Source organism: Drosophila busckii, chromosome 2R (genome assembly GCF_011750605.1).
Source record: "Drosophila busckii strain San Diego stock center, stock number 13000-0081.31 chromosome 2R, ASM1175060v1, whole genome shotgun sequence".
Taxonomy (NCBI): Eukaryota; Metazoa; Arthropoda; class Insecta; order Diptera; family Drosophilidae; genus Drosophila; species Drosophila busckii.
In genome coordinates, this window is record NC_046605.1 from 17,076,974 (window position 1) to 17,101,858 (window position 24,885).

The 24,885-nt window shown below is 41.1% G+C and overlaps 2 protein-coding genes across 3 annotated transcripts; one reads left to right on the forward strand and one right to left on the reverse strand.

Annotated features, from left to right (window-relative positions):
• The first annotated feature begins 136 nt into the window (after nucleotides 1–136).
• LOC108596549 (putative mediator of RNA polymerase II transcription subunit 12) lies at nucleotides 137–20,714 on the forward strand. Of its 2 annotated transcripts, XM_017982446.2 has the most exons (9): nucleotides 137–694; nucleotides 9,681–10,188; nucleotides 10,259–10,597; nucleotides 10,681–11,003; nucleotides 11,070–11,317; nucleotides 11,383–11,793; nucleotides 12,572–12,991; nucleotides 14,212–16,462; nucleotides 18,696–20,714. In XM_017982446.2, exons 2-9 carry the CDS (start codon nucleotides 9,763–9,765, stop codon nucleotides 19,843–19,845), a joined length of 5,568 nt encoding a protein of 1,855 aa, XP_017837935.1. In that variant the 5' UTR covers nucleotides 137–694; nucleotides 9,681–9,762; the 3' UTR covers nucleotides 19,846–20,714. The 2 variants fall into 2 exon arrangements, with proteins under 2 accessions (XP_017837935.1, XP_017837933.1); XM_017982444.1 differs by lacking the exons at nucleotides 137–694; nucleotides 9,681–10,188; nucleotides 10,259–10,597; ... (2 more) ...; nucleotides 11,383–11,793; nucleotides 18,696–20,714 and adding exons at nucleotides 7,987–8,108; nucleotides 17,377–17,463 and having other exon boundaries at nucleotides 12,533–12,991.
• Nucleotides 20,715–21,838: 1,124 nt separating this feature from the next.
• On the reverse strand, nucleotides 21,839–24,691 carry LOC108597665 (1,4-alpha-glucan-branching enzyme). The gene is made up of 4 exons (XM_017984335.1): nucleotides 24,502–24,691; nucleotides 23,989–24,158; nucleotides 22,991–23,931; nucleotides 21,839–22,924 (listed from the first exon to the last, which is right to left on the reverse strand). Exons 1-4 carry the CDS (start codon nucleotides 24,594–24,596, stop codon nucleotides 22,058–22,060), a joined length of 2,073 nt encoding a protein of 690 aa, XP_017839824.1. The 5' UTR covers nucleotides 24,597–24,691; the 3' UTR covers nucleotides 21,839–22,057.
• Nucleotides 24,692–24,885: the final 194 nt, after the last annotated feature.

Sequence of the window (24,885 nt, forward strand, 5' to 3'; positions counted from 1 at the left end):
ACCAACTACATAAACAATACAATCAGACATTCGCAACGAACGACTGTTACATATCGATGCATTACGTGCGATAATGACGATGAGTTCTGCTCGATTTAAATCGAATTACCCTAAATGTGTTACTTTTTAGCAAAACTGTGCAAATTCTTGTAAGCGTTATTAAAATCTTGTAGCAATCTGCAAATAAACGTACTGTTCAACTAGTGCAAGTGTCTGTAATTGTGTTTAAAATGTCGGCTAGGGAATGGTCAAAGAGTAACGCATTCTTATTGGTGGCTGTGTGGTGTAATTTGTCGACATACTGATTAGACTTGGACGCCACTAGCAAGTATATGTATTAAAGCGCAACGACTGAATGCAAACCGCAAATCATAAACAAATTCGTTAGATATTAACTACCGCTAACGATGTGCGACAGTGTATACAACAATAATTAAAAACACACACTGGCAAAAACACAACTATACGCATATGTACAAATGTATGAAGGCATGTGCAGCTAATCTATTGTAAATAAACCGCACACACTGGGAACAGACTGTTCTCAGTCACGTACGCCTGCCGCTTTTGTTATTGCATCTGTTCTCTACAGAGCCCAAAACTATTGCGAATTTCTTGCAAATCAAATTTAGCTTTGCAATATCAGTTGACAAAATTGCGAAATGTAAAACGCATTAAACGCTGCAATTAAAAGGTGAGTCTTATTAATATTAAATTAGACACTTAAAGTTAAGCTAATTTTTTGATAAGAAAAATTTTTGTAAAATCGATTTTTCAACGCGTCTGTTGAGCTTTATTTTTGGCCGTCTTTTATGACCCACAATTTAAACTTTGCTTTTTTATTTGCCATTAATGGCTATTAGCAGAAGCCATTTAGAGTTAGAATATGTGCTTACTAATAATGTAGGCTTTTAATTAATAAGTTAGTTCAGTTAAAACTATGATATTTTAAGACTTAATATTATTTTTATGTACATACGAAAAGTTTCTTCACAATTTTATGCAAATGAACTTTTAAACGTACTTACTATGCAATTTCATAAACGATCAGGTTTCAAGCTCGCATTATTTAAAAAGTCGCGCCCTTGTTAAATGATATGAATTAAGAACAGCTGCGATATTACTTTAACGGTGTTAATGACTTCTTCTAATCAAACAAACCTCACCTTGTATGGGCTATGCAAACAGATCGTCAAACAAATGTTTAAGGAGCGTAGAGCCTATTGAAATAAAGTTATTGACATGCGCACAACCCTTAAGCAAATTCGATCGACTAGGAAACAAAGAGCCTATGCTGCTGGGCCCGTACCAAACGACAAACTGACCTGCGACAAAGAGCCAGCGCCAGTCCAAAAATCAAAAGAGAAAGAGAACGAAAAGAAACGCCTGAGAAACACATCTGCTCGAGCTGAGCAGGCCTCTCATTAGAGTCGTCTGCCGTCTGCTGTCTACCTGCATTTGAGGCATAGAGGACTTACCCAGACAGAGTTCAATGTACGCCTGCGCAAACACAGTTCACAGGATTCGGGACAGCAGCTGCGACAGGAATTGAATATCTTGACTGTGTCTGCGGATGTTTCTTCATTGGCTGCGTGATTTTTTAGCGTTTCGCTTATCCTAAGTACTTTTGATCAAGCATTTTTGCACTTCCTTAGCGGAAATCTCAAATGGTTGTAACTGTTTCCAGACTTAAAACTTGTATGTAATCTTTTGGTAGGATCGTAGTTCGCCCCTCGCTTGAATGTCGCTTCGTGTTCTGAAACAAGTTGCTCAAAATGGAATTCGAAACTTTGCTGTGTATGGCTGGAGTCCTGTTCCAACGCTGTGTCTACGGGTCTGTCAGCAGCATATTGAGTTACATTTTAATAAAAAAAAAAGTAAGCTGATGTTGCTGCTGCATTTTTTGACAGCTTAAGCTGGTCTGCATATTTGGGAGCCTAAGCGTCTGTTCTTTTAAAATTATCATACTTAAGAAAGTAATATCAAACGCTCGCAAATGAACTCTGCCAATACTTTTGTTAACATTCTCATGCCGCATAGGTAAATTCTTGAGGAAAAGAAGAGTTCGAAGTAGCTATAAATTTGCTTGTATTTGTAATATTTGTTGCATAAGCTGCATAGTTATAGTTTTTGCTAGCCAGCCTAGCGCTGTGGCATGCAACGCGCAGTCAATTAATCGACAAGCATCAGCTGCCACAACAGTAAGAGAGCTCTCGTTGCTTTGATGCATTGGCGCATGCCAAACGTCTAGGGGAAGTCCCAGACCAGAAACAGATGGCAATCAATGCAACTGCAGGCAGCTGTCCTAGGCCAGGTCAGGCAAGACTCGCTTATTATCCTTGAGCAACAGCTGCAGCGTGAGGTCTAGAGTCCTAGAGCTGATCGTCGTTGTTGCTTCACGCAGCTGTCGTTGCTGTTGCTGTGGCTGCTTCGACTTGCACTGTAACTAAGCATTTGGAAAGCAGGTGTTGCATTATTTTTGTTGGCTTGGAGTTGTTGTCGTCGTTGTCGTCGTCGTTGCCATCAGCTGTTTTTGGGTTGATTGTACTGAACGACCCTACATAACATTTATGGGGATGTTGCCAAAAAATCAGCTGTGTTTTGCCTCGAATGTTTATAAACAAAATGTGCGTCTGAGTAACCCTTAGACTTTGGCACCACCACTGTGCTATCTCTCTGCTTCTGTGTGTGTGTGTGTGTGTGTGTCTGCTCTGAAGCAGAGCAACCACCGACATGTGCGAGACGAGCCCAAAGCCCAAGTCCACGACCTACTTTGGCGCACTGACTCTGGTCTACATGGCGCATGGGGTGGTTCCGCTCATAACGGCCTTTGTAGGTGCAAGGACGTTTGACTCAACCCCCACATGACGCAAAAAAGAAATTTATACTCTGGGCCAGACAGCAACCACCAGTCTAGAGCGGCACGCCACGCCGGCCCAAGCCAAGGCACCGACTCTACTACCCAGTGTTAACCAAGCGCTGCGCTCTTGGTCATATGCTTAACCCACCACCGATGACAACAACAAGACCAAGAGCAGAGCAACAAGAGCCACTTACCACCTTGCAGTTCATTGGCATGTGCCGGCATGTCATCTACCACATCATCCACACAACGTCTTCGTCACTTTTAGGGGTTTTCCCGAAAAAAAAAAATAAATAATAAACAACAACAATGAATGAATGAAAAAAAACCAAAACAAAGTGCGACTTTGGTGGTAGTTAGAGTCGCGTTTTGCTCCCATTCATAAAGCGCATAACATAAACAAACCCCCGATTGTGTGTAAGTGTAAGTACGTTTTAGGAATACCGGATATATAGACAGACCGGACCGGACCGACCGACCGACCAGACCCGACTGCACTACTACTCTATTGTTTGCTTTGACATGTACTCCGGCTGCGCCGGTGGTCTAGCGTCGTATAACTCAACCGAGTCTAGTTGCTGCTTTTGGCATAGATTCTCCCGAGCTCAGTATGCAGGTGTAGGACAAACCCCTAAAACTTCGGTTTAGCTCAACAGGTCCTTACTAAAGTGCTAAAGTGGTAGCAGCTACTGCTTTTTTCATCGGGTGGGTGTGACAAGTATTTGAGCATATCTGTGTGTGTGTGTGTCTCAGTTCGATTGAGGGTAATTAATATTTGTGGGGTTATGTAATGGCATTGACCCAAAGCACAACTCTTTTTTTTCTGCTCAAGGGTTGAAGGTCACAAGCAATTGCACAGGTTGGGCAAGGCTTTTGGTATTTAAAGTGTATTGTGATCATTTTCTAGGTTTTATTGCATACTTATGTGCAAGTTTTTTGATAAAATATTTAGAAAATATAATGGAACTATTTTGGAAAAGACAACTGCTAAATTTCGTTTTAGATACATAATTCAAACACTTTTATTGAGCATTTTTTATTGGTATTTTTTATATGTTCAAGTATCATTGAAGCATGTAATGCTTGTAATTAAACATAAATTAAAGTAAAATGCAGCTGCTTAGCAAGCGAAGTCCTTGCCGTTTATCCTGTGGCCTTATTCTTCTGTGCACTCAGACCGGAATTGTCAGACAGTGGAAGTGAAACTGGAGCACTGTTGAAATAAAAAAAGTAAAACCGGCGAATATCATATGTAGTGCTGCAGTAAGGACTGTTCCCATTTGGCGGCCAGTAATATTGTCTGATACTTGAACACGCGTGCTGTCAACTTGAAAATGCCATTTCCTTGTGCATTTTTTTTCTTTTTGCCTGTACTGTGTGTTTTTGTGCTCTTCAAGATGGCGACAATGGCTGACCAAAAACAAAATCTATGCAAGACGGAGACAACAACAACATAAAACGCTGACAGAGACACTAAAATTTTAGCAGTCAAAATCAAATGGCAAACAATAAGAAATGGCGGACACAAGGCAAAGGCACAAACGAGCCAAACGCAAACTCAAAAGAGAATTTATTAGATTGAAACGGCAGCTGTGGCTTGGCGCATGTGACAGCTGAGCGTCGTAGGCAAGAGCGAGAGAGAGAGAGAGAGAGAGCGCGAGAGAGTGGCATAAGTAGCTAAAGAGCGAGGGGACGGGGCAACGAATGAGCACAAACAGAATTTACAAAGCTTGAAATTTATAAGCGCCTCGAACCTTAAAGGATATATGCTAGTACTATGATATGAAATGTAACGAAGCAGCGACGGCAAAACAAAAGCCAACATAGACTATAAAATACAAAAAAAAAACAAGAAACAACACAGTTGTGCAATTGAGATAACAAAAGGGAAACTTGAAATAAAAACGAAGCAACAACAACGGCAACAAAAAATAGAAAAAATTATAAAAAAGGGGACGCGCGGTTTGCTTTTGGTACATGACGCGTGTGCCATAAGCCGCATAGAAAGGATATACTGCATACGCACACGGACACACACACACACACAGAAAAAGCATGAATAATGGCTGTAGTTGCAGCAGCTGAGGCTGAGGCTGACGCTGAGGCTGTTTGGCGAATTGAAATTTTATGAGCAAATGAAATTGTATTAGAAAAATATGCTGCATGAATCACACACGAGACAAAAACGCACGTACACACAAATACATAGACGCTCACACACACACACACACACATACATACATAAAAACGCCATACACATGCTCTCTAATAAAAAGGGGACGCATATTATGGCGGTCTCTACGCGCTTTCGGCGACGACAGCAGGACGACGTCATCCTTCAGCCAGTTGCTGCTGCTGCCGCTGCCGTTTTTGGTTCCTGTTTTCGCTTTTTACCGTTCAGTCAATGACCACATTGTGTACACAACTACATAAATATTTTACTCTCTGTATGTGTGTGTGTGTGTGTCCTGCCGGAAGTTGACGCCGCCGCCTGGTCATTCTCGTCGCTTTAGCCAAGCTCGCTGCGACGTTGTTTCTCTTTCGCTCTTTAAGCTGCGCACACTCACTGTCTCTCTCTCTCTCTCTTTCTCTCTCTCTCTCTCTCTCTCTCTCTCTCTCTCTCTCTTCATCGCTGACTCGCTGTCATGCTTGAGCTACTTTAGAAAAAAAATATATAAAACAAGTTTTCTGTGTTTGCTTGCTTGAGCGCAGGATCTGGCTCCCCAAAAGTGCACTTTAGCGCCTGTTTTCATTTTATATGTGTGCACATCCTTTATATACATATGCATGTGTGTATACCAAGTCCTTTAGCTTTCTGCGCGTACGGCCTCACGCGTCACGCTTTGATCCTGCCGTTGCCATTGCTATTGCGTCTCGTTGCCTGACTGACTGACTGTATGTCCTGCTTGCTTGCTTGCTATGTAACCCATGCCACATACCATTTCCATAGGCGTTGCCCAGCTAATGACATGTTGTAAATTATATTCCTCTTGCAATATATTTTTTCTCTTTGTTTTCTTTATTCTTTTTAGTTGGCTTGTAATTAGTTTGGTTTCGCTTTTTGCGCTGCGGCCGGCCAATCTTACATTTGTTTTGTTTTTGTACCAAGTTTATTTTTGGTTAGTCCCCTTTCCCCCCAACTTATAAAAAGCTATAGGAGGGGATATCTTGTTAGGGCAGTTGGACAAGCAGCGCGCTGTTTTAAAGTATATGACATTAATAAATGAAATGTTATTAAAGCATGCATGTGCAGCAAAAGAAAAACTTCTAATATACTAAGCTAGACGCTACCAACTTTAAATACACTTTGACTGGTGGATCGCAGCAAATTTCATAAACAAACAGAATATGTGTGATTGATGATATCAAATTAAAGCATAAATGTGCATTTGGTTAGTTGGATTCAAAGCTAGACAGTGCTAACTTTAAATACACTTAGTGTTAGACTGAAGCAAAGATTACAAATTTTATTAACAAACAAAATTTATAATTGAGCTTTTCTAAATATATTCAACTGATCGGGATAGATCAATACAACAACTAAGCTGATGTTCTTATAATCTCCTATTAAAGAACATGCTTTTTGTATCTCTGGGCGTTTCTGAGAGCTTGTTGCTCAATAGATGAACAGAGATTACAGCAGTTTACTTTTTTATAAAAATATCAATATACATATAATAATGATAGATACAAAAGGTTTAAAGACCTTTCTGTTGTTCTAGAAAAAGCGTCGTTTTAATTAAATTTCAGTGTCTTAGAGATCAAGAAGAATTACCTGTCAGGACTAAAAAGCCCAAGTACAAGTTGACATTAAACATGTAAATCGTTTTACAGTCTTCCTTCCAAAACACATGCATATCTTCAAGTAGCTCTAAGGAAACCACTCAAGTAACAGCTGTAGCCAGGATATGCATACATATATTTCTATATATATTTTAGGTATATAGGCACATGTATCTATCTAGGCAAATGATCGATATGACAAGCCGGCTTAAAGTGAAGCCTCTCTAAGTCCAACAGCTAATACAATGCATAATTATATCTAAGCCAGGCGCGTTCTCTCTCTCACTCTCTGGCTTAGCGTTTTGCTCAGAGAACAGAGCGCAGGAGTGCCAGGACGCAGCCAGAAACGTTGCAAAATGTTTTTCCTTTTTGTTGCATTCGTCGCGTCTCGTTTTTGGCAATCATTTTTCCTTTTTCTCTTTGTTGTTGTTTTGGGAACAAAACCTTTTCGTGCAGTTGGCGAATCTCCATTGTTTGTTGTTACATTTGGGCTGAGCGAAATACGAACAACTGCCGCTTTTCCGCCGCCTGCTTTTGCATTTTCCTCAAACACACACACGTGCACATACAAACACACAGACTCAGACGATTCATTGTCCTGTCAAACTTGTTTTTGCTCTCGTTCTCTTGCCTGCGCTCTTGGTTTTTCCTTTCGCCTCGTCATTCGCATTAAAAGGACAACGCTCTGCCAAACTCGTCGTTGCCTGTTTGTGTTTATGTGTGTGTGTGTGTGTGTGTGTGTGTGTGTGTGTCTGCATCAGCGTCGCAGTCGCAGTTCGCTTTAACTGTATCCTCGCCAGGCTCGCTGTGGTTTCAGTTTACGCTCAGAGCTCCGACAGCTTAGACATGCTGCTGATTCGCGCTCGTTGCTCGTGTGTGTGTTTATGAATATCCAAGCAGACAAACAGATATATATATACATATATATATAAATATATGCTTAGTGTGTGTGTAGAGGCGCGTCCCCCTTGGCCCCCACTTCGAAACTGTGCAAGCTAAAAGTGCTAACGACGCCATTTGACTCACAAATGTTGCAGGACAACATTAATCAACAACAACAACGACGACAACAACAACTAAAAGCAACAACAACAACATTAATTTGTGCAAAAAGTTCAACGCTGTAGCGTCTAAGAGAGCAAAGCAATAAATTGTTAGTAAAAGAAAAAAGCGCGCAAGCCAAAGCATAAATAAATTAATTATTTAAATAAAAAAATCAAAGTGTAGCACACAAAAAAGTTGTACAGCATAATTTTGTTTAACCAAAGAGCGGCAACAAAAGTTTAATCAGAATAAAAAATGTGCAATAAACTACAATAAAAACACACAGGCTAAAACAGCAACAAAAAGTAAAGCAAAAAATTCAACAACAACAACAACTGCAAGAGCGAATATTTAATACAATTGGGATTTAACATGCTTAGCAAGGAGATTAAAGCATAATTAATTAAAGCGCTTACAAGTGAGTTTTACTACAAATTTTATATATTAATTTTCATATACACACATGCATAAATTACTTATATACCAACTGGCACACACACACACACACATACAAGAGCAGTTGCTCTTGTGCTGAGCTCGCTCTCTGTCTCTCTCTCTCGTTGCTTTTGTCTCGCCCATTTACAAACACACACACACACACACACACTCTTGTATAGATTTCCTTTGGTTCCGTTCCCTTTCTCGCTTGCGCGCTCTGACGTGCGCACTCGTCGCTCTCCTCTCTCTCTCTCGCCGTCGTCGTCGTCGTCCTTTCTCGTTTGATTGTTTGTTCCATCGGGTGGTTGGTACAGTTTTCTGCGTAGACCAAAATTGCGTAAATTTTTCAGAGCCATGTATGTAGTTTACTCGCATGTCTTGTACGTTGGCGTTGTCCTCGCTGTTCTCACATCCTTTTTGTCACCGCCGCCGTCGTCGTCGCCGTTATTCTAGTTGCCGTTGTCCTTGCTTCAGGCTTAGCTTACAATTTGTTTATGCCAGCAATGGCTTTAATTTCAATCATACATTAATAAACTTAATAATTGCAAAAAGGTTTGTACATTTAACTCGTCATTTGACTATTTATAAATCTTCTTATTGGGCGTGTATCCTGTTCGCTGCTGCTATTTTATGTATGCAGCTGAAAAGGATTCGTTAGATTCATTCAATTTACTTAATTGCCAAACATTTTGTTTAGAACATATTCTATGCAGTTTTACATTTGTCCTTTTGATATAAACATTGTCCTTTTGTCTACGTGCCAAACATAGTCACGTTTTTATTACGTGTGTATAGCGTTAACCCAGATAAATATGCTTATGTATAACAGCAGCAAAAAATTAGTAAATATTTATTAAAAATAAAAATAGTTAATTGCCTTCCCTTTGATGTATTAATTACAAATTTAGTCGCACAATCAAAAATATTTGTAACGCATAAAATTAATTGTAATTAAAATGTTTTGAAAATAAGAAAATTGTTTTAGCTTTTCTATTTCAAATTTATAACATGCCTATTTTATTTCAGCTTTATCTAAATTTAATTTTAAAACACTATTAATTATCTAAATTTTATTTAGCACTTAAGCTTAGCAATTAAACGTCGATTATTAATAACATATGTATGTTTAACAACAAACTTTAAAACAATAATATTTTCAATAGCATTAATTTGTAAATAAATGAAAGGCACAGCATAATTAGTGCAGCTTTTCCTGAACAACAACAACAACAACAACAGCGGTCGCATTGCCAACGGCTGCATATCCTGCCAGCCTCTAGAGCCTGCCTGCTTGGCTGTTAGTTTTGCCTGCTGTTGTTGCTGCTGCTGCTGCTGCTGCTTGTCCCATTGAAAAAGGGCGCTCGACTGAAGTTGCAGCTGTTCCTGCTTTCACAGTTGTTTGCCTAGCAACAACAACAACAACAGCAGCAGCATTGATGGGCAGGGGTCGTGTGTCTGGCCTGGGGATTAATGATTGCTGATCACATTGCTGTTGTTGTTGCTGTCAGCAATTTTTATATATTTAATGCATATACATATTTGAAAGTTACAGATCAAGATCGAGCACACAAAGATAAGCAGTAATTAGAAAAAAAAATAAATTAAATCAAATAGTTAAAGTAAACAGACAGAAAATGTCTGACATACCGCGCATTATGGTGTTCCGTCCCAGCTGGGAGGAGTTTAAGGACTTTCCCAAATACATAGCCTATATGGAATCACAGGGCGCCCACAAAGCCGGCCTGGCCAAGGTGGTGCCGCCAGCCGAGTGGGTGCCGCGACGCAGCGGCTATGCCGATCTAGACGCACTCAATGTAACCATACCAGCGCCCATTTGCCAAGTAGTCACCGGCAAACAGGGCTACTATCAGCAGATAAATATACAAAAGAAACCGCTCACTGTCAAACAGTTTAGTGAGCTGGCCAACACAGAGCGCTATGCCACGCCCCGGCATTTCGATTTCGAAGATCTGGAGCGCAAGTACTGGAAGAACATCACATATGTGGCGCCCATTTATGGGGCCGATGTCAGCGGCAGCATAACAGACACCGATCAAGATGTAAGTGCTGCTTGCTCCTCCGCTTTGTGGTTTCTAAAGCAGCTTAAAATGGTTTCCATTGCATTTGCAGAGCTGGAACATAAATCGCTTGGGCAGCATCTTGGATTTCGTCAACAAAGATTATAATATACAAATCGATGGCGTCAACACGGCGTACTTGTATTTCGGCATGTGGAAAACAACATTTGCCTGGCACACAGAGGACATGGACCTGTACTCCATCAATTATCTGCACTTTGGTGCGCCCAAGACTTGGTACGTGGTGCCACCAGCCTATGGCAAACGCCTTGAAAAGGTGGCCAATCAGTATTTTCCGGCCAGCTACAAGAACTGCAATGCGTACCTGCGACATAAAATGACGCTCATATCGCCGCAGATACTGAAGCAGCACAACGTGCCCGTGAGCAAGGTAAATCCCTCCCTCCCCTCAAGTTCCTCCTCCCAAACCTCTAAGCAGTTCGTACTAAATAGTTTCTTTATTTGGTTATGTAGATTACGCAGGAGTCGGGCGAGATAATGATTACATTTCCGTTTGGCTATCATGCGGGCTTTAATCATGGCTTCAACTGCGCCGAGTCCACCAATTTTGCCATGGAGCGTTGGATTGAGTACGGCAAGCGTGCAACGCAATGTACTTGCAGCAATGACATGGTCAAAATATCCATGGACACGTTTGTGAAGCGTTTCCAGAGCGAGCGCTACGATGACTGGCTGGAGGGACGCGACATAGCGCGCCATCCGGAAGATGCGCTCAATGCGCTGCCCACAGCGGCGCCGCTGCCGCCACATCTCGATGTGCTGCTGTGTGATAAAAAGTGTGTGGGGCAAGCTTTAATTACCGGCTATGTGAATTCTATAATTGAAATGCAACTTTTGTTTAGAATGAAGAAGCAGTGCAATCCCACAAAGTCGAAGAGCTTTAAGGAGCGCAATCCGGACTTGGATCTGGATGAAATTCAACAGAATCCCAATGTGCCGGACGATGTCAAGGCCATGCTTAAGGAGAGCGTGCTCACGCTCACCGAAGAGGAAACAGACTATGCGCCCACCGCCGATGCGCTCAGCCTGTCGAGTCCTGCCGACTTTAAGACCAAGCAGGAGCTGCTCGAGTATATAGACGATGGCACAGGTGAGTCAGCAGCACTCTAGCGCCTCCCCCACTAAACTAAATACATTGCTTACATTATTTCACAGAAGACGATGATGAGGAGGAGGACTTTAAGCGGCGCAAGCATAAGCGCAGATATGATGCAGAATATGATGATGATTGGCTAACAAGCAAGCGACGCAGCCACTTGCGGCGTGGTCGCAATTCGCGCGCCAATAAAGATGATCGCTCCATATCGCCTGCCTCAACTACATCCACCTCATCCGCATCGCGTGGCGGTGGCGCGCGTGGTGGTGCGTCACGCGCCAAATCCTCAACGCCGCGCAAAACGCCTACCAGGCGAAAAAAGGAGACGCCAGCTACAACGCCATCACCAACAGTCGCAGCAGCAGCAACAACAACACCCGCAGCAATTACAATTACAACAGCAACAGTTGCAGCCACTGTGAATAGCAGCAGCAGCAGCAGTAGCAGTGGCGTAGGTGAGAGCAGCTGCAATCAGATCAACGCCACAGTCACTACAACAACAACTACAACAACATCAACAGCAACAACAACTAGCATAGTCGCATAAGCATCACCTAGCATATTCCAACTGTTAATTCACCTTTCTCTCTCTATATATTATATATATTCTTTAACATTCGCCAACCAAACATTTCAACATCCTTTAACAGCCGCTTTGTGTGTGTTTCTTTCCCTCCAACACCAACAACAACAATTACACCAATGTCTCTTACGTCGTCGTCCTTAGTCCTTTTCTTTTTTATTTATGCTGTGTGTGTTTTTTCTTTATATTTATACAATTGCAATTGCATTTTGCTTTTAACTTGCTACATTATTAAGTTCCAAAACGTTGTGTCCTAATTTGTAAGAAATATACGAGAGCACGCCTCTTAAAAACAAAACAAATGAGAATGAAAAATAATTATGCTAAAAAAAACTAACAAAAAACCAAAACTGTTTTACTAAAAATGTTGCATACCTGGTTGGGCTTTAGTTTTGTTTTCCTTTAGCTTCGCAGCCAGCTTCGTTGTCGTCTGCTTCTCTCTATCACTCACTCCGCCAAATTCCAAGTGTTTGTATTTGTGTATTCGTATCCATTGTGTGTGTGTCGCTTTAATATCCCTACGCTTACCTGCCACCAATAACAATCACATCAACAACATTCCAATCACAACAACCAACCATTGATTATTGCAGAAATAATAACAAATTCTCGACTAAATTTTACAGATGCCAAACGCAGGCTCAACGAGCACCAACAACAACAACAACAACAGCAGCAGCAGCTAAAGTTTATGCAACAGTCGCGTAAATTTGAAGGCAAAATACCAAAACTAAGTCAACAGCAGCAACACACGGCTGTAACAACAACAACAACGGCCACTATAACGCCAGCAGCAGCAGCAACATCTAGTCAGCAACAAAAAACTGTTTACATCAACAACATGTTGCCAGCGGCCACCACACTAAACGGCATTCCACAGCAGCAGCAGCAACAGCAGCAGCCGCAACAACAACAATACAGCAGCACCGATGGCACCGTCTATCAGCTGCAAAGCGATATACTCTGTGATGCAAATGGACAGCCGGCGACAACAGCGACGGGCACATATCAGACGACAGTCACTGCTGCTGCCGTTGCCAGCAGCAACAGCAGTCCACAGCAACATGTTGCCAACAGTGCTGCCGGTATGTATTTGCCCTTGTCTTTAAACCTAAACTAAAACTTTGTTTTCTTCGTTGCTCTGTAGTCTTTGTACAAGTTTTGCTTTCAATTTTTATTTGCTCGTTCATTCAATTATTTTTTTATTTCAACTTTGTTTACTAACTTTACTTAAAAACACTTAACTTGATTCCAATTGGCCTGGTACTACTATTTTATGTGCTCATTTTCTTATCATTGCATTCGTTAAAAATACTGTTATGTTAGTTTTATTTAACATACTTTTGTGCCAAAACAATTTTTAAGCTGCAGTTAACAATTTTGAAAACAATAAATATAAATTACTATATGTTGAATTTCCATTTGCGGTGTTTTGTACTTTAATTTAGTTGAGCCCAACTTGAACTCCAAAAACAAAAACAAACTTTGATTTTTCTCTTTCTTAAGCCCTTTCGAAATCTGAAAAATACACACAATATCTACAACTAATTGTTTTGCTGTTTCTTATTTGAATTTCTATACAACAAATAATTTTTAACCTTTTTATATTTATAAATAAATGCACAAGAAATTAGGCCCCTTACATATTTTTAATGGCAATAGAAAAAATCGTGCAATGCGCGCTTAAAAATAAAAGGCTCAAAAAATTCTTTAGCTATTATTATATTTATTTAGTTTAGTTTTTAAGTTAAGCAATTGATTACAATTAAATAAACGCAAGTGTTTCAATTCCAATATGTCAATGTTTCATTGCCGTTGTTACATTTGCGCGTAGCTTATTGTTTTTTTTTTTTATTATGTATTTATATTTTTTATTTTATTGTATGCCATAAATTGGAATCAAACGTAATTTGATGATTATTTTTATACTATGTATTTGCTCAATTTATATTTATTTATTTTAATTAAACAATATGCATATTTTGTAGCACCTAAGTAAACACGAAAATTCAACAAACAAAACCAATTCACTCAACTTATATACTTGCTAACTATCCAACTACATGATGTCTATATATATTATATAGACAGTTATACCTTAGCTAGGCTAGTTATTTCATTTCGTAGTTATTATTTTGCAATATTATTTCTATTTTAGTTTTGAGTGAATTGTTGCATTTGATTGATTTCGTTTTGGGACTTCAATTTCGTTTTACGAATTGATTTATTGATTATTTATGCAAATATTACATTCAAACACATCTTTTATATGAACCAAATCGATTGCAATTATTATAAACAAAAGACAATGTGGTCACAACTATTAGTTCGTCCTCCATCCTGCATACGAACGCAACCACAAATGGAGTAACGGAGCATCAGCAACACCATCAACAACAACAGCAGCAGCAGCAACAGCAGCATCAACAGTATCATTATATAACGACCACCGGCGAGGACGGCCAAACGCCGACGACTATAGTCTTTGAGAACTACAACGGCGGCCTGGCGACGACAGCGGTTAGCGCAGCGACAGCGACGCCGGTGGTGAGCAGCATGGATGCCACGACGGCGCCCACGACGACAACAACAACAACTGCGCTGGTTAATACAGACGGCACAATCATTGAGTTCGAGGGCAACAGCTACGAGGATTTCCATGTGCTCAAGAGCGAGCAGGGCAGCAGTGATTGCTTGAGCAATGGCAGCAGCGCTGTTAATGGGGAGATTCTCAAATACGAGCCGCAGCAAATGCCTGATGACGAGGAGCTGATGGAGGAGGACGATGAGACGGGGCTGCAAGTGAAATATGAGGAGCAAAGCATGGAGCATGAAACAGACTATGAGGAGTTTCAGGTTATCAAAGCCGAGGTAGAGGCGGAGGCAGCTGAGCAGGCGGCGGGCACCACAAGCTACACAGTCAGTGGCCACAACGACCAGCAGCAGCAGCAGCCCATTAATGATGCACTGCCTGGTTTGATGACCAAAGCGGCGGCGGCCAAGCAGAAGCGCAAACGCAAGACGCGCGTCATAGCGGAGGACGAGCAGGGCGAGTATCTGGAGAAGATGAGCGTGCGTGGCTTGGACATTGCGCGCTATGAACACGTCATTGATGGCGTGGCCTATTGCCTGGTCTGTGCCAAGAACGAAATCTTCAAGACCTTCAAGAACAAGTACAGCTTCCAGCGTCACGCGTATCTCTTCCATGAGGGCCAGAACCGCAAGATTTTCGCCTGCCCCATCTGCAACAAGGAGTTCTCGCGTCCGGACAAAATGAAAATGCACAAAAAGGACAAACACGGCGATGTGCCCATGCCGCCCTCAACGGGCACGCCTCAAAAATCCGACACAACGCCCGCCAAACGTTCGCGCACCTCGCGCACGCCGCGCGTACGCAAGCTCAAAGCCAGCGATGTGGCCACGCCCAACAGTGGCACCCCCACCAAAAAGCGACTGGCGCAGATTGATAGCGTGCTGGATGATGTGCAAAATGCTGAAATCGAACAGCAGCAGCAGCAACAACAACAGCAGCAGCAACAACAGTTGCAACAACAAGCGGCAGCACCGCAGCAGCAGCAACAACAGCTGCAAACGCTGCCCTCGCTGGACTTTAGCGGCATGATACTGCCTGGCGGCGCACAGCTGGCATTGGCCAATCCTGGCGCCAGCAGCTCCATGGCACTGCAGCGCAGTCAAGCCACGCCCACGCAAACCGCACAGCCCACAACGACAACGCTCATTTACTCCAATCAGCTGGAGCTGCAACAGGCGCTGCTGCAGCAGCAGCTACATGGCCAAAGCATTATGATACAGGATCAGGCGGGTAATCTGGTGCCGCTGCAGTTGGATGGCACGCAGACCATTTACACTACAACGCCGCAGCGTGCGCAGCCAACTAGTTACCAGACCAATACACAGCAGCAATTGCAGCAGCAGCAACAACAACAACAGCAGCAGCAACAGCAGGTGGACAGCAGTCAGTCGCAGGCGCAGCCCACGCACTATGAGCTGGACAATGTTACGTATCTAAGCTCAACAGCTGCTGCCACGCCCACACTGCCGCAGGAACAGCAACACCAGCACCAACAGCAGCAGCAGCAACAGCAACATGTTATTGGCACCGTGCAAAGCTATCAGATTCTAACACCCGATGGCCTGCAGAGCTTCCAGCCCAAGCTGGAGGGTGCCGAGCTGGGCGATCTGTGTCCCTACTCTATGAGCGCCACGGCGACGCCGCAATACACCTTCACCACTCATGCCAGTGCGCAGCCCACGCTCAATGCCAACGCCTTGGATGCGCAAACGCAGCAGCATCATCAGCAGCAGCAGCAACAGCAGCAGCAGCAATCGCATCAACTGCAGCTGCAGCAGCATCAGTTTGGACATAATCCGCATCAGCAGTTTATGGAGCTGAAGAACGAGTTGCTCATTAAAGGCAGCGATGCGTATGCGTTGGATGCCACCTCCATGTATCACCTGCCCTTCTCGCCCACATCGATGATAAATGCAGTTAATGATGTGAACACATCATCGCTGCTGGAGACCAAAGAAATTAGGTAAACATGCCCAGACTCTTTACTCAATTGTGTTCCTTAGATCTGCTATACTATACTCTAACTGTATAACTCGCTAACTCTATCTCTCTCTCTCTCTCTCTGTGTAAAATCTGTGACTCTCTTTTTAGTATATTTTGGCGACTCGCTCGCTCCTCTATCTACCTTTCTCTTTTAGTACTCGCTATACTACAATTTCACTCTCTTTCTCTATTACTTATCAGTTTGTTGCGTAGTCTCGACGGCGGCGGCGCTGCGCATTTGCTGTTCCATTGCCGTTTCGTTGCGTTTTGATTATTTCTTTTGTTTCACTTAGTGTTGATCAACGCCGCGACAATTGCTACTAATCTAATTACTTGAGAGTTGTATCAGCTCAAAGGATATGAATATAATAAATACAATTACATTTAGAATTAACCATTTTAGTTTATTATTCTTTAAGCATTGCGTATGTATTTAAGTATTTTTTGATTTTCCTATGTATTTGTAGATATCAATTAAGTTGTATTTAAGTCTGCCTAGTTTCTTTTTGTGCATTTATTTATACAATTTCATTTGCTCGTATTTAAATATTTATTTCCGTTTGGCTTTGTGTTGCTTTTACAACAGTGAACTGTGAACACACTTGACTTATTAACATTTTATACATTTTTAATACTCACACTTCAAAACTAAATACATATATCATTTGTATATTTATTTTGAAAAGCAATATACATTTATATACACATATAATAATTAAACATAATATTAATAATTTTGTTACAATGAGTTACTTCAATGCGATTTTGTTCTTTTTCTTTCTTTTTCTCTTTGTTTTATTTTATGTACACAAAACCAATACACCAATCAATCATTAAACCAATGAATCAACAATAAACTCTACCCACATATAAATGAATAAATAATAACTATAGCTACGATATATCAGAAGCCGTGCTATTAGCGCTCTGAAATAACAACGCCAGCAACATAAAAAAAACAACTGCAGCCAAAGTACCAAAAATGCATAAATAAAAAATATATATTTATCAATAAATAAATAATTTATCAAATATAAAAGGCCCCACAGCAGTCATGCGCAAGCAACGCAAATGGAAGCCATTTTTTTTAATTGTTTTCTGGGCCTATATACCATATATATTTGTTTGTAAATAACTGCTTTTTATATAAATAACTAACTCTTGAAACATACTCATTAACACAAACATTAAAACACACAACTCAAAAACAAAACACATTTTAAATTTTAACTCATTCCTTCAACAACATCATACTGTGTTTGTGTGTGTGTGTGTGTGTGTCTATCAACAACATTTAATTTTGCAACTGGAACTTAACACACATGCATATTAAACATAAATTCAAAAAAAAACATAAAAAATAATTGGACTTTTTAGTGCAAGGTATGTGTACTTTTTATATTTATTTTTATGATTTATTTTTAATTTACTTTTTATACCTTTTGGTTTGTAAATCATCTGCATTCGTTATTTACATAAATAATAAGAATAAAATTGAAAGCAGCGTCTACCCCATCACTTTCAACTTTATTTCACCAATTGGTAATTAAGAAAAAAAAAACTGCAACTCATCTCCGCCTAACAATATCACATATTTTTATTTACTAACCTCGAGATTAACTTTCATACCCACATACTAACCTAATTTTAAAGCGAGAAAAAAAAAGAATTGAAAATTGTTTTCGAAGAAATTGAAGCAAAAAATGTTAACAAAAGTTTTTTTAATTTCTTTTTTCATTTTTGGACTTTTTGTTCGCCCTGTTGTGTTAATGTTATTTGTGTTGTTTTTCGACATTATGTTTTTTTCCTTCGCACCGCCCAACCCAACAAAGTGCTTGTCTTAAATGTGATGAAAAATGTTTCAAAAATGCAAACTGGGCAGCAAGTGACGCACTGAATGTGCCAAGAGTTGTATCAAGAAAGTGATAAAAATATATTCAACAAATCATTGCGGTCATGTTTTCCATACAAGAGCAGATTGCCGTGCAGTCCAGCAATGCACGCGCTCTAATTTCCAAAATCAACAGCTACAACATCAACGGCAACGCCAACAGCAACAGCAGCAATCGTAGCGCCGCGGTCAGTTTTGTTGACAAATTCACAGACTTTCTAACACAAAACCGTAGCAATTTGCCTAGCAAAATCCTTGTGCGCCCTGTGACCAACAAACCAACTAATAATAACCCTGTTATCTCAAATTTTAACAACAACAGCAATGCCAACAGCAGCAGCAGCACAACCAACAACAGCAATACCAACGTCAGCAACAGCAATGTGATTCGCAAGAATGGAGCGACCAAGAAGACGCCCGTCATATTGTTAGCCGCTCGCGGAATCGCTGGCAAAGCACAACAACAACAGCAGCAGCATCCACCGCTCAGTCTTATCAATGGCGGCAAGGCAGGCGTCACTTTAGTGCGCGTCAACAACGTCAATCCCAATCGCAGTCGTCAGGTTATAATAACACCAGACGCTGCTAGTCTGCAACAGCTACAACAACAACAACAGCAACAACAGCAGCAGCAACAACAACAATTGGCTGATGCTAAGGCGGAGGAGGAGCAGGAGGCAGAACAAATGGAGGAGCTAGTCGATGAGGATGCTTATGATGATGCAGATTCCCTAAACGGTCTAAACTCATCAACAGCTCAAATCCTGCGCAAGTTTCGCATACCCAAGGGCACGGCATTAACAGCCAAGACAGCCGAAGGCTATCTGGCCATGCCAACGCCCACGCCCTCGCCGCCAGCAACTGCTTCTGCTGCACTTGATGCGGCCAACTACGTTGACAACAGCGAGGATATTATCGAAGAGCTTAACGAGGATGAATTGGCCGAAGAGGTCATCGATGAGGACGCTGGCTGCGAAGAGCAGCAAGTGTTGCTGCAAGCGCAGTCAGCAGCTGGCGACAGCGATGGCCTCGATCTCAGCAACAGCGCCAACAGCAACAATCACAACGCGGCGACGACGACAATGTTGCTGCAACAGCCACAGCAGCAGCAGCCAGCCGCGTTGCAGCTGCAAACAGTGGGACCCAATGGCACAGTCACCTGCTTCAATCTGCCCTCGAATACGATACTGGTGCAGTCCGCCGATGGCAGCCTCATAGCACATCCCAGCAAAGCTGGACAACAGCAGCTCATAATGTTGCCAGCCGATTGGTCCACAGCCAACATGGCGGCCTTGCAGGAGTCAGCAGCAACAGCAGCGCCTGCCCAACAAACGCAAACGCTGCTGCTGACTGCCGACGGCACGGCCATACCCATAATGGCACCGCTGCAGCAGCAGCAACAACAGCAACAACAACAACAACAGCAGCAGCAGGCCGCTGTTGCTGCTGCAGCGCAACTGTTTGCCGCGTAGGGTCTAATGGGTGGCCAACTGGGTCGATTTTTGAACAATGCCACCATTATGCCAACAACGTATTTCTTTTAAGCCAAAACTAGGCTACTCGGTAGGTGTTGCGTCTGTTGCAGGCAACAACAAGTGGCACAGCCAGGACTCTGTTGTTGTCTGCTGCATGCTGCAACGCAATTAAACTAGTTACTATTATTTTAAATTTAATTGTATACATTTATTTTGGGCAATACAAAAATCGACACATTTGGCCACCTCAGCACATAGAGATCGAAATACCAAATCAAAATCAGCACGAAGCTAAAACAAAACTAAAAACTCACACACTCAATTTCAAAACTGATATTAATTAACATATAAATATATTTTTCTATATATTCAATATCCTAACAGCATACATAGCACGCAAATAAATATATACATATATACAAATAGTTCATATATGAAACTCATGGTTCATGATAAGAGTTGTGCGCAAAAAGAAAAAATATTTATTATATAGAATCAAAACTAACTCACACACACACATACACAAACACATATGTACAGCATACGCAACTATAAGCGTGTGTAGGCAACAAATTTTGTAAATTCAGACTCAAAACGTACTCTAAATTAAATTATTTTTTAAACACTAAGTAGCTATGTTTAAGTGCAAAGAAACCACCAAGAAGACACCCGAGCCCAGTTTTTAACTACGATTTTGTACAGACGCTCAGGCTCAGTTTGTAATTTATATGAACTGATTGCTGCGCGTCTGACTTAATGTTGTTTAATTTAATTTAATATTATGCAAGCAAACTAACTCATAATTTCCGCTTACTTGCAACTCAACTATATGCTTACTACTTACGTCGTATATTAACATATACATACTTATATATATATATATATATATATATTATATATTTAATTTGTTCCTTTGCATAATTAAGTAAGCAAACAATGCTGTTGGCAGCTATGCAACGTATTTCATTTAAACTACATGTCTACATATTTATTTATTTTATTCCATATTTTTTGTTTATGTTGTTGGTCTTGTCCCTAAGTCTTTCCCAAAAAGCCCACTGCTGCACCCCACCCCCACCCCTTACTAACCACATTGAATGTTGTATATTATTTAAACATAAATATTACATAAATATATATTTGCAATTTTGTTAAGCCAGCCCCCAATTTAGAAGTACGTATAAGAATTGAAGCATAGCACTGACATAACAGCGCTAAAAATATATTAATTAAGATTTATTTTTGCATAACTACAAAACAAAAAAAAAAACAAAGAAAAACGAAAAATTTAATAAACAAACAAAACGATATTTTTTAAGCCAAAATAACTATTACTAATGGAAGACAATGGTTCAGTTTTGAGAGAATATTAACTTTAAGATCAAAGCAAAACAAACAAAAACGAAAAATATAATTATACTTGACACACTAATGTAAGATAAAAACAAAAACTTTTAATTGTAAGATTTAACGAATTACTGAAACGGCAAGCAAATAATTAAGCAACATAATTGCATACATTATGTATAAAAAGTCTAAATAATACATCTATACATATATAAAAATATATTTATTATATACATACAAAACAAACAAAAAAAATACAATTTTAAAAATTCAAGGCAAATAAAGAGAATATAAATTATAAATTCACACATATATTTTACTAAGGGCTTGGGAGTTTATGACGGTAAATTTCGAAATGGGTCGAAAGCTATTTCAAAAGGGAAACAATTTCATTAATAAAGTTAATTCAGTTTGGTCTGTAGTTAAGAGAGCAAATTGGTCCCATTTTAAAATTCGACGATGTATGTGTACCTGGTACTCCGTGAAACGGTCCAGAGAATGCCAAAGTTTAAATTCGCACTCTCAACAAAGCAATAATGTCAAGCTCTGTAATTGAAGCGCCGAGAGTCTCTCTATCCCCGAGAGATGTAGAATATAGACTTAATTTATTAATCAAAGTCAAATTTTCTAAATAGTTATGTTTACTATGTTAGTAACACTTAACAAAATTGTTTATTTGCAATTATTGTTAACCATCTATTTTACAAAACCATAAACCATTTATAAAACTATCTCTTTGTTTGTATATTTTTCAATGATGGCATGCGTAACTTTAACAACGCCTAAGACTAAATTTTGAATTCATATAAATTTTATACAATTTATATATAAAAAATATATATGTATATTAACAATCAGTAAATTAATCACTCACGCGTGCATAAACTACAGCCGTGCGTGATGGAGCATAAATTTGAATGAAATTTGTACGTCCGGCATAGCCAAGAGGATCAGAATGATGCTTGCAGTTCTTATCGATGCGATTGTGACCACCAAAGAGCGGATCATCCGATGAGAGCACAGCCTGATAGGTGCCCGCCCAGTTGGTGCCGACGCGATAATCGCTAAAGCTCTGCGTCGGATGGATATTAAAGACAAACACAAGTCCACCACGCTCAAAGGCAATGGTCTTGTCGCTCTCATGCTTCCAGCTGACGTAGGCAGGACCCGCGTGCAGCCAGCCATAGCGCTCCTCCAGCTCATTCATGGCGCGATCAAATTCGTTTAGATACTTATACTTAAGCAGCTCATCATCTACCAGATTCCATTGGCGGCGCGCATAATGATACGAATCATTGTTGCCAATACGCGGAAAGTCCAGCCACTCCGGATGACCAAATTCATTGCCCATGAAATTAAGATACGCCTCTCCACCCAATGCATGCGTAATGAGCCGTATCATCTTATGCAGCGATAGGCCACGATCAATGATAAGCGAAGGATCCGACAATGTGGACATGTGCGTGTACATTTCTTTGTCCATCAACCAAAAGGCAATTGTCTTGTCGCCGACAAGAGCTTGATCATGCGATTCGGCATAGGCAACAGTATTCTCCATCCAGCGACGATTGGTGAGCGTATGCACAATATTGCCAATGTTCCATTCATCGTCGCTCGTTTCCTTAAGCAGCTCAATCCACTTGTCGGGAATGGCCATGCCTAGGCGATAATCGAAACCAATGCCGCCCTCCGCGACAGGACGACACAAAGTTGGCATGCCAGAGACATCCTAAAATAAAAATATTTTAATATACATATTTCAACTTTTATATGTAAACAAATGCTTTAGGCTCACCTCTGCTATGGTTATAATCTCTGGATCCAACTGATGCAGCATATGATTTGCCAAGCCCAAATAGTTGAGCGCATCGGTGTCCACATTCAGCCCAAAGTATTCATTATAGTCGCCACTAAAGCCCTCGCCAATGCCACGAGAATGATACAACATGGATGTGACGCCATCAAAGCGATAACCGTCAAAATTATACTCATCGTGCCACCAGCGTAGATTGGATAGCAAAAAGCGCAACACTTCATGTTCAACATAGTTGAACAAACGACTGTCCCACAGTGAATGCTCGCCCTTAGCGCCATCATGGAAGAAGCAACTGTTGGTGCCATCGAACTGATTTAAGCCATCCTGGACATTCTTCGATGCATGGGAGTGCACAACGTCCAGCAGCACATAGAGTCCTTGGGCATGAGCTACATCAATCATGCGCTTAAGTTGCTCTGGATTGCCGCAACGACTGGAGGCAGCATAGAAACTGGTTACCTGATAACCAAAGCTAGCATAGTAGGCATGCTCCATGATGGCCATCACCTGTATGCAGTTGTAGCCCTGGCGCTTAATGCGCGGCACAATGCGATCAGCAAATTCATCGTAGCTGCCCACACGCGGCTCTTGGGAGGCTATGCCAACATGACACTCATAGATTCTCAAAGACTTTGGTTTGGCTGGACGCGAATGCTTGCGTAGATAACGCTCTGTAGCCGGTGGGTTCCACACATATTGCTTGTAGTTGACGCCCTGGTTGGCCTCTTTGGGTGGTTGGACCACATATTTGGCCCAAGGCGATAAGCGATCCAGCAGCTGACCAGCTTGGTTGCGTATAATAACCTTGATCTCGCTAAGATGCTTAATAGGTGCGCTGCCATCCTGATTGGCGGGCAAATGCAGCTCCCATTTGCCAAAAGGCAGTTTCTTGAAAGGATGCGACTCCCAGTGCCAGTTGTCTGTTGTAAAAAATTATAAGTTTAATTTACAAATAATTGAATTTGTTAGTAACTCACTGAAATCTCCTGTTAGATAAACATCTCTGGCACCTGGCGCCCATTCGCGGGCAATAACTGAATTATCCGGCTGGAAATGCAGTCCATAGTACTTGTAGCCCTGCGAAAACTCCTCCATGCCTCCCTCGCACTGATTGATTTTACCAATCCATTCCTGCAGCACGCCATGTCTAAAAATAAAACACGGAAATTAACGCAAGTTCAAGACCAAAGTCAATTTGCTGCTCCAAATATTTCTAACGTGTACGCAGCAGCTGCTAAGTAAACCAATCACCAATGACCTTCATGTGACATTGGCGAAACGCAGTTTTTCCAACTGCACCTTACCGGCAGCATACATACACATTATTGATATGAGTTTGCAGTGCAGGCAACAAAAACAACAAGAGCCACAATTGTTAGCCATGCTCCATGCCAACTGCTTTATCAGCCGGCGCCAACTTCGGATTACTTGACGCCCTCTCTTTCTCTCTAGCGCTTGCATACTCTCTGCCTGCCCAATTTGTTACTTACCGGCGACGTATCTCACGTTCAAAGGGCTTGAGGTAGCCATCCAACGCCATCAGCTTATCAATATCCTTAACCTCTACGTTCATGGCGTCACCCATGTTGCCGAGAACTTATTTTTTTAATAAATACACAAGGTAGAAACAAATTTAAAGAAAACTTAGCGCAGCCCACACCCACCAGCGCTGCTTGCAAATTGACAACTAAATTAAGCTTTAAGCTTTTCACTTAGTTGGCGGCATCAGCTGTTGCCAGTGGTGCTGCTTCTTCTTTATTGTTTATAAACAACATAGCAATTAAATATGCACAGTTTGCTGATAACAGCTGAGATTGATAACATAATTCAAAATGTATAAAAATAAATGTAGTTGCATAGCTAATTGGCAACGA

What these genes read in the sequence shown, in the direction of transcription:
- LOC108596549 (XM_017982446.2), top strand. Translation starts at nt 9,763, where the DNA reads ATGTCTGACATACCGCGCATTATGGTGTTCCGTCCCAGCTGGGAGGAG. An exon ending in CGTAGGTGAGAGCAGCTGCA is followed by an intron (nt 11,794 to 12,571) that starts ATCAGATCAACG and finishes AACAACAACAAC; the next exon opens with AACAACAGCAGCAGCAGCTA. An exon ending in CTGGAGACCAAAGAAATTAG is followed by an intron (nt 16,463 to 18,695) that starts GTAAACATGCCC and finishes TAACAACAACAG; the next exon opens with CAATGCCAACAGCAGCAGCA.
- LOC108597665 (XM_017984335.1), bottom strand. Translation starts at nt 24,596, where the DNA reads ATGGGTGACGCCATGAACGTAGAGGTTAAGGATATTGATAAGCTGATG. An exon ending in GAACGTGAGATACGTCGCCG is followed by an intron (nt 24,159 to 24,501) that starts GTAAGTAACAAA and finishes TTTTATTTTTAG; the next exon opens with ACATGGCGTGCTGCAGGAAT. An exon ending in TTATCTAACAGGAGATTTCA is followed by an intron (nt 23,932 to 23,988) that starts GTGAGTTACTAA and finishes TTTTTACAACAG; the next exon opens with ACAACTGGCACTGGGAGTCG.